Here is a 10,016-nt window from a genome sequence, read left to right as displayed (position 1 = left end):
TAAAGATGATTTGGAAATTTGGTTCGAGTGACTTTATGAAAAAATTGGACGCCCAATTTGATGGCTTAATCTGAATCCCGAAAAAACGTATTTTTCATCGAAAAAAAAATTTAAAAGTGGTTTCAAAAATTGTGTCATTTTTCGTTACTGAACTGTAAAAAAATGTGGAGCATGGCATTTTTTGGGAAATTTAATGTACTTTTCAAATTTGATATAACTCAGACAGAAGCCCCATAAAATGACATGTCCCAAAAAAAATCAAAGTCATACTGCCCTTCGTAACGAAATATCAGAAAATTGAGATCGGGTTCGTGATCGGGGACAAAAATTACCCCTAAATACAAAGTTTCACGCAAATCGAAAGGGAGTCGGGGCAACTTTCTCCGATTCGGTGTGAGTTGGTATAGATTGACCCATACAGAATAGATTTATGTTTGTTCGTCTTGATTCTACAAGCTCTGATTTTGGGGTAATTTCAACGAAAGCTAGAACTTTTATTTGAGTTCAACCATGTAATTTAGAGTCTTTCAAAGCATATTCATGAAAAAATTATGGACGTGTACATTACCACTGATTTCAGAGACATTACTTAAAAAATTCCTATATTATGAATTAATATTTAAACAAAAATAGTCTTTCTATACCCCCAACGAAACATTTCGATACACCCCGCAAAATGTTGGAAAGAGCTCTTCTTACATAATGCCAAATATCAGTTTAGATCAAAGATCCAAATTAGATCAAATTCAACCTTTCGAAGTTTTTTTAGATATTGCTTTAAGAACACGAGGATACATTAGCAATTTTTAATAATTTTGTTTTTTTTTTAAATAGCTAAAAAATTAATAAGTTGTCTTTTTAGATCTTAGCAAGGGTCAAAGGAATAAAATTCTAAATTGAATTTTCTATAACATAATCTTCAAATAACAGAGAATGTAAAGTTATGTAATTAAGTATGTAAAACTTTTTTTATACAGTTTCAGATGATCTTCACAAAAAAAAAATAGAAAAATGCATTCAAAACTTTTAAAAATTGTGTTGGACGAGTTGGAAAATTTTAGTTTATTTTAATAGAATGTGAATTTTCCGTGTACCTTGACATGTCAAAAATAATAAAAAATCATTGTTTAGCGTGTAGCCGAAAATTTGAGATGCGCGCGTTTTTATCTCGATCCGTTCGCGGAAAGAAAAACGAGAAAATATAGTCCACTCGATTCGAAAATGGGAGACAAGTGGTTTCTAGGAAGGGTGTTGATTTGTAACCAATTCAGATAAAGCGATAAAGGTATTTATCAGAAAATTTGTAAACAATTCACTAGTAAAGCGAAAAATAGCAAATGTTAAAGAAGTAGGACTGTTAAATATACGAATTTTTGCCATATTTCTTTGATGTTTTTTATTAGGGCCATGGCAAATATTTTTCAATATTTAATATCTGCCCAAAACTTAAGAGAGCAAAGAAAAATACAAAAAGCATAAAAATTTCCAAAAAGTATGTATGTGGAATCAAATGAAAATAAATTAAAATGCATTTTCTTGCGCTGTTAATTGTTTAACATAAAAATAAATATTCAGTATTGCACAACAGCATTTCTTCTCACAAAACATGTATCTGGAGCTTAGGATTTTTTTAAAGTAATGATTGTCGTTATTCATGATGGCGTCAAATTTTACAAAGTTTTTAATTTCGCGAGAAACGAGATAAAATATTTTTTAAATCCCGGGAATTTTAAATTATATTTGTTTGGTTTTCAAGCTTAACAGCCTAGAATTAGCTCAATACTATTGGAGATTGGAGATAATCTTGACTTAATTCTAAACTAGGACAGCATTTTTTATATAGCCTAAGAAAAATTAAAATGGTAATTTTTATGTTCTTTGGATATTAAATAAACCACAATTGTTAATCTAATGTGATTCATACTAAATAAGTCTCGCATAAATATATTTCTTTTATTATTTTTTTATATGACATGACTAGAAAAGCTAAAAATATTGAAAATGTTTAAAAAAGAAAAAGGCATCAAACATAATGTTATCCAGGCAACGTTAAATTTAAGATAAGTTTAGATTTTCATGATTTATAAAAAAACATCATTATACAAAATTTGAATTTATCATCATGATGGTTGATGGACTTCAACATCAACCATCAACTGGGGATAATCTGGACTTCAGTCTGAATAAAGGCGGAAGATTTAAGAGCAACAAATTTGAAAATCGGCTTACTAATTGTTTTGTTCTGTTCCTGTTTTTACCGGAATCAATTGAAAACATCGAAGCGTTATGCAAAAAAATAGCTTCAACAGCTTTTTCTTTACGTAACATATGTCTTGATTTGCCCATGATGCCGGTTGTTTTTTTTTTTCAAATTTAAAATCATTAATACACGCAATCCCGAGCAGATGGAAATTACGTGGGAATAACATTTTTTGATATTTGAAAATACTAGGCCAATAACATTTTATGTTATTTATAACAAGATTTGTTATTCGTCGTTGTGATTATTTTGTTATTGGATTATTATTGTAATGACAGACTAATAACATTTTAAGTTATTCTTCTAACAAATCTTTGTTATTGTTTTTTTGTTATTTTGACAACTCATCCGATCATCCCAATATTAGTTGAAGGTATGCTTCCATAACAAAAATTTTTATTCCAAAGTTGTTTTGGCTTACAACCAATATCAGACCAATAACAAATTTTGCTATGACAACATAAACTTTTATTAAACCCTTATGCAAAAATTGTTTTTTCAAGAAGATTTCATTACACTTTCTGTTATTTTAACTGTATTTGTTTTTGAAATGGCATGAATTTGTTTTATCACCGTCTGTCCGGGAGATATAATACCCAGTTTTTAATGAAAATATTTAAAGCCTGGGCAGATCTGTCATCTGTGAACTAAAATGCTAACAATTTTTTCCCTTGTAAGCCAATTTAATACCGATAAAAACCGAAAAAAAGAATTAATGTTAAAAATTATTATCGATTACTGAGTATTCAACTCGTCATCTTTTTTTACAACCAAATTTGTTTTTCAAACGCAACATTTGTACATTTTTATTTCATTTTCGGGAAAACTGGGACAAAATATTTAAAAAAAAACTCGAGATTTGAGTATTCCCGATTTGGAAAAAACCTCGGGAGCTCCCGGGATGCACGCACTAAATTTGATTGCCTTTTTCCCTTTCGTTTATCTGGAGTTCCTTAGAAACCTTCCGAAAACCGATTTTTGAATAATTGAAAATTTGGATAATCGAGTCTGGACTGTATTGAAATTACAAACTATCGAACTTATGACTGTGGTTTATGGTCAATCCGTCAACTCTACAAGTCGATTTTAACCCTTTAAGTACCACGTGGAAATTTAATATTCAAAAAATCATATCTTGGCTCAAACACAACCAATTTTCGATGTTTTGGACTTGTTCGCTCAGGATTTTAATACGGAACACGATGCAATCGGAAAAATCCGGATTCCGGTTCCCTGGCCGGAGATATTCCGGATTTCCCAGGGCCAGATTGGGGCTACGCTAGCCTGGTCATTTTTCTGATTACAAAAACCATCCAAAAAAGATGAATACGAGTGAAATACTATGGAATTTTATCATCTGCAATCAAACGAAGGCCATTTTATTGAACTAGAACCATGTTGGACACGGGAAACCCGGTCAGTAACCTGGGACCGGTTCCAGGGTCCCGGTCATAATCCGAAGATATGACCAGTACACTTTTCTTGTCCAAAGTGGGCATGCGACATGTCTATGTTCATGAAATTGTGTAACAAGTTCGGAAAAACTAATGCAATACCAATCGGACCGACTGTGGCCACCAGGAACCGGTTCCAGGTTCCCGGCCATAATCCGAATATATGGCCAATACACTTTTCTTGTCCAAAGTGGGCATGCGACATGTCTATGTTCATGAAATTGTGTAACAAGTTCAAAAAGACTAACCCATTGCCAATCGGACCGACTGTGGCCACCCGGAACCGGTTCCAGGGTTCCGGCCAAAATCCGAATATATGGCCAATACACTTTTCTTGTCCAAAGTGGGCATGTGACATGTCGATGTTCATGAAATTGTGTAACAAGTTCAAAAAGACTAACCCATTGCCAATCGGACCGACTGTGGCCACCCGGAACCGGTTCCAGGGTTCCGGCCAAAATCCGAATATATGGCCAATACACTTTTCTTGTCCAAAGTGGGCATGTGACATGTCGATGTTCATGAAATTGTGTAACAAGTTCAAAAAGACTAACCCATTGCCAATCGAACCGACTGTGGCCACCCGGAACCGGTTCCAGGGTTCCGGCCAAAATCCGAATATATGGTCAATACACTTTTCTTGTCCAAAGTGGGCATGTGACATGTCTATGTTCATGAAATTGTGTAACAAGTTCAAAAAGACTAACCCATTGCCAATCGGACCGACTGTGGCCACCCGGAACCGGTTCCAGGGTTCCGGCCAAAATCCGAATATATGGCCAATACACTTTTCTTGTCCAAAGTGGGCATGTGACATGTCGATGTTCATGAAATTGTGTAACAAGTTCAAAAAGACTAACCCATTGCCAATCGGACCGACTGTGGCCACCCGGAACCGGTTCCAGGGTTCCGGCCAAAATCCGAATATATGGCCAATACACTTTTCTTGTCCAAAGTGGGCATGTGACATGTCTATGTTCATGAAATTGTGTTACAAGTTCAAAAAGACTAACCCATTGCCAATCGGACCGACTGTGGCCACCCGGAACCGGTTCCAGATACCCGGTCATAATCCGAAGGTATGACCAACACATTTTTCTTATCCAAAGTAGGCTTGTGACATGTCTATGTACGTGAATTTGCGTCACAAGTTCAAATAAACTAGCAAATTGTCAATTGGACCGACCGTGGCCACCCGGAACCGGTTCCAGGTTCCTGGCCATAATCCAAAGATATGGTCAATTCACTTTTACTATCCAAAGTGGGCATGCGGCATGTCTATGTTCATGAAATTGTGTCACAAGTTCAAATAAACGCACACATCGTTAGTTGGTTGCCTAAAATTCTAAAATTTTCAAATTGTGCAAAACAATAGATAAACATTTTTTTCTCAATAAATACAAAGGTATAACTTATTCATAGGTTTATTTCTCTTAGATTAGATTTTCCCAAAAATGTTCGCACAGATCACGAACTTCTTCGTGCCAGCACAGCTACCACATACGAATTTGCCACAACAACAGCAGCGCCGCTTAGTTGAGCTCTTTTTGGCACACATCTGGCAGTGTTTGCGCGTCAAAGAATCAGCTATGTGCTCTTCCGAGACTTTGTCCGAGCCTTTGCATTTTCTGCACACAGTCAAGCTAACCTCCTTAGAATGTATACGGCAATATTTCAGCGAGCAATGGCAGCATGTCGTACACCCAATTTTGACTTTGCAAAAACGGCAGAGCTTTTCCTCGTCCTCGAGGTACGGCTCGAACGCTTGCTTCAGGAACCTTTCCATGCCACTCTTGAGGGTCTTTGGCAACCGAGCGGAGTCCTGCAGTCGATCGTTGATGTGATCTTTCACTAGCTCGTTAGCCAGCAACTCGAGGTACTCTCCCCTCCAGCTGGCGCTGCGCTTGCTGAACCAAGAGTATTTGACTGAGAACAGTACGCTGCTGTTCAAAGTGCAAATACTTATCATTTCCATTATGATTTTCTTGGTCCAGCAGCGGGTTTTCCGGGCTAGTGAATGGTGTCGAGTGATGTAATCTCCAGTGTCCACAGCACCTTTTGTGTGGTTGTAGTGCAGTACCACTGGAGGTTTTACACCACTCGACTCTGGTTCCCCTTCAACGTTCGTGTTTGTCGTCAATATGACCACAGGCTTCTTCTTGGTACTCTCCAGGTTGGACACTAAGACGCTCTGGTTATTGTAGCCTCTCATGAAGCTTGCCTCTCTGTCCTTTTTCACCAAGAAGTTGGGCGGTATAAAAGCCTTGTTGGCGCGAACGGTTCCGGTGAACACGGTCTCTTTGTTCCACAAATCCTCGGCCAAAGAACTGCTGGTGAAAAAGTTATCACTGGTTACCTCCCGCCAACTTCCGGTGAACGGCCCAACTAGATCGGTGACAACACGTTTGCCCTGATTTTTTTCAGGCGCGTTTCCAGTTTTTCCAGTGTATATCTGAAAATTTACGATGTAGTGTGTCTCGCAGCAAGCACAGCACCACACTTTGATGCCAAACTTTCCTGGCTTGTCCCGCATGTACACACGGAAAGGACAATGTCCTAAGGAAAAATCAAAAGAATTTTTTTTTTGTTCAGAAAACTTTTCAGAGAACTAATTTGAGGTAAATATTATACATTATAAAAAATACATACCTTTGAACAACGCCAGCCGCTCGTCAACTGTGAGATTCTCACTTGGTGAATAATTTTCGATGCAGGCCTTCACGATTTCATCATAAATTTCCCGAACTGGTTCCAACTTGTCACCCGAACGGAGAAATCTTTCCTTCCTGGTCGATTTGTCGTCGAACCTCCAGCACACAAAGATTTCCTCAAAGCGTGTCCTACCCATCACAGTTCTGTAGAATGGAGGCGTCCAAAACTCGTTGGAGGACCAGAGCTGTTTTGTGCTGGTGTGGTTCTGGCCGTTCCTTCCAGCTGCAATGAGGAGTCCAATGAAAGCCTTCATTTCATTGACTGTTACTGGTTTCCAAGGCCTTTTTCTGCCAAGTCTCTGCGTGTAGTCGACTGCATAAAGGTTGGTGTAGTGGGTCATCTTTTCTATGTTTTCTATAGATAGAAAAAGATAGAACGACTCGGCAGCAGTTTTGAACACCTTAGATCGATCAGTAAGACAGACTTTGTCGGATTCGAATGACCCAGGGAGTGCTCGGTCTTCCGGTGGTGATTTTGACCAAATGGTTCCATCCTTGCCTCGGTAATGGCCTTCAGGCTCGCTAAAATGTCGAGTATATAAAAAGAAAATAATTCAAATTTATTAGATTTTGTATAACACTCAGAAAAAGCAAAACCTATTTTCATATTTTTATATGAAGAAATCAATATCTATAGAACAAAATAAAATATTGAAATTTACATGGTTTACTTTCCACTTATGCCCATTTCTCAATTGTTTTCTAATTATAAAAATCTGCAACTGTAGACAAATGTCTAATAAGTACTGCTTTTGATACCACAGTCCGTGCTCGATAGTCGATTTTTTTTCACCAAACCAGCTGAATCATACCTGTTGGTTGTCCCTGTCACAGTATCCTACTTAGATTTCATTTTGTTCACCATGCTATGGCGATCGAATTTTAGAATTTTAGAATTTTAGAATTTTAGAATTTTAGAATTTTAGAATTTTAGAATTTAAGAATTTTAGAATTTTAGAATTTCAGAATTTTAGAATTTTAGAATTTTAGAATTTTAGAATTTTAGAATTTTAGAATTTTAGAATTTTAGAATTTTAGAATTTTAGAATTTTAGAATTTTAGAATTTTAGAATTTTAGAATTTTAGAATTTTAGAATTTTAGAATTTTAGAATTTTAGAATTTTAGAATTTTAGAATTTTAGAATTTTAGAATTTTAGAATTTTAGAATTTTAGAATTTTAGAATTTTAGAATTTTAGAATTTTAGAATTTTAGAATTTTAGAATTTTAGAATTTTAGAATTTTAGAATTTTAGAATTTTAGAATTTTAGAATTTTAGAATTTTAGAATTTTAGAATTTTAGAATTTTAGAATTTTAGAATTTTAGAATTTTAGAATTTCAGAATTTTAGAATTTTAGAATTTTAGAATTTTAGAATTTTAGAATTTTAGAATTTTAGAATTTTAGAATTTTAGAATTTTAGAATTTTAGAATTTTAGAATTTTAGAATTTTAGAATTTTAGAATTTTAGAATTTTAGAATTTTAGAATTTTAGAATTTTAGAATTTTAGAATTTTAGAATTTTAGAATTTTAGAATTTTAGAGTTTTAGAATTTTAGAATTTTAGAATTTTAGAATTTTAGAATTTTAGAATTTTAGAATTTTAGAATTTTAGAATTTTAGAATTTTAGAATTTTAGAATTTTAGAATTTTAGAATTTTAGAATTTTAGAATTTTAGAATTTTAGAATTTTAGAATTTTAGAATTTTAGAATTTTAGAATTTTAGAATTTTAGAATTTTAGAATTTTAGAATTTTAGAATTTTAGAATTTTAGAATTTTAGAATTTTAGAATTTTAGAATTTTAGAATTTTAGAATTTTAGAGTTTTAGAATTTTAGAATTTCGACTTTGTTTGTGATAGCTGACAGAACACTCCAATCGTCTTCACCACGACAACCTGATTTTTACATTCTACTTTCGTTCGTTTCACACACAAAGGAATGAGTGCTACGCAAAGTCACTCACACAATCATTGATTTCCCTCCAGGACAAAAATCGCTTAGAGAGCGGTCGTTTGACATTCTACCAATGATAGCAATCGTACGATTTCTGTCACCACGCAGCATACACTAGGAAGAGAGAGACAGAAACGAGTGAAAGAGAAAGAGCACGTTATCTCGTTCGGGCGGCTGCTTGAGTGGTGCTCATTTTTCGTTCGTTTCGTCTTCGCTGATCATGAAAGGCGTTGTGTGTCAGCGATCAAATATCGTTTTGGGAAATGATCGCTGACAGAAAGTTCTATCGAATATCGAGCAATCCCATTCAGGCATTGAGTATGGCAAAAATGAAGTGTAAACAAACTGTCCATATTGATCGTTCTGAATGTTTGCGTTTGAAAAAGAATTCGTTTACGATTCGAAATGAGTTTCGTTTCAGAATTTGAATGACTGGGTAGAGGAGAAAAGCAAGTCACAACAAAAATTTAAGGCTAAGGCAGCTGTCATGCATGACTGATCTTGGGGTGTTAGAATTATTGTGGCTATTTGAAACAAGTATCCATCACCGGATTGTGTCCAATGAAAACGTCAAACTATTCAAAATTGCTGCCAGATCTTTTCCGGAAAAGATCCGATAGCTAGTTTGTACTTATTTGACATTTGCTGGGGAAATCAAACAGTATTTGAGCCAGGAAATGACTTTCGACGAAGCAGAAAAACTCGTTAGGTTGCCCAAATCAATACAAAATTGTTTTTTTTTTTTCAATTGTGATACTAACCCATCAGACTCCTCGGCTGAGGATTCATCTGAATCCGAATCAATGTCCGAAATCGTCTCATGATCTGAACCATCTTCTTCCTCTACCATAGGATCCTCGCCCGATTGTTCTTCCTCTTCGTACTTGCTGTAACTGTCATCCATTTCCGTTCACTCTAAAATTCACTTCTTCCAACAAAGGTTTTTCAAAAAATCCACTTTAGTTTGAATAATTACTGTCTAAAGTTTGAAAACTTTGCGCTGACACGCTGACACGCTTCGAGTCACTTGCAAACATCCGTTTTGGCGGCAACTTTGCCCCGCGTCGTTGTTTTTGACAGTTGCGTCGTTACTCATTGGCGTCGCCCGTTATTGTTATGAAAGTGGGGTTGACAGTTGTGTCGTTGCTCATTGGCGTCGTTTGTTATTATAATGAAAGTGGGGCATATACTTTCGTTTTTTGAATTCATCAGAACTATTAGCAAATTTGTATCACTTTTCGCTCAAATTACCAGCAATATTTTCAGAACCAGATTTATGTTATGTTTTTATTTAATTTTATTTGCACTTGTCAGTTCGAACTGTCTTATCTCCATTTTGAACTCGTAGGGTTTGGAGATTGCCCATTCCTCGGGCCCAGAACTGGAATCGGTTTCGGGTGGCCACATGCGGTCCTATTGAGAATGTTTGTTTATTTGGACATGAAACAGAGTTTCATGAGCTTGGACCTGTCACAAGCCCACTAAAATAGTTTATTGAACCTTCTTTCAGATTGTGTCCGGAAACCCAGTACCTAGTCCGGTTGGTCTTATGTGGTCCAATTGACAATGCGAAAGTTTGTTTGGACATGAATCAATTTCATGAGTTTAGATATGTCTACTTTTGATTAGAGAAGTA

At 35.5% G+C, this 10,016-nt stretch overlaps 1 protein-coding gene across 1 annotated transcript; it reads right to left on the bottom strand.

The window, feature by feature from the left end:
- Positions 1-5,246: 5,246 nt before the first annotated feature.
- Positions 5,247-9,284, bottom strand: LOC120417846 (piggyBac transposable element-derived protein 4-like). The gene is made up of 4 exons (XM_039580067.1): positions 9,142-9,284; positions 6,364-6,569; positions 5,440-6,270; positions 5,247-5,272 (listed from the first exon to the last, which is right to left on the bottom strand). The coding sequence occupies exons 1-4, from the start codon at positions 9,282-9,284 to the stop codon at positions 5,247-5,249; spliced, it is 1,206 nt and encodes a 401-aa protein (XP_039436001.1).
- Between the last annotated feature and the right edge of the window lie 732 nt (positions 9,285-10,016).

This window comes from Culex pipiens, chromosome 1 (genome assembly GCF_016801865.2).
Source record: "Culex pipiens pallens isolate TS chromosome 1, TS_CPP_V2, whole genome shotgun sequence".
Taxonomy (NCBI): Eukaryota; Metazoa; Arthropoda; class Insecta; order Diptera; family Culicidae; genus Culex; species Culex pipiens.
The sequence above is the reverse complement of the archived record's forward strand: the minus strand, read 5'-3'. Positions and strand labels throughout refer to the sequence as shown.

What these genes read in the sequence shown, in the direction of transcription:
- LOC120417846 (XM_039580067.1), bottom strand. Translation starts at nt 9,284, where the DNA reads ATGGATGACAGTTACAGCAAGTACGAAGAGGAAGAACAATCGGGCGAG. An exon ending in TCAGCCGAGGAGTCTGATGG is followed by an intron (nt 6,570 to 9,141) that starts GTTAGTATCACA and finishes TCCATTCTACAG; the next exon opens with AACTGTGATGGGTAGGACAC. An exon ending in GCGGCTGGCGTTGTTCAAAG is followed by an intron (nt 6,271 to 6,363) that starts GTATGTATTTTT and finishes ATTTTTCCTTAG; the next exon opens with GACATTGTCCTTTCCGTGTG.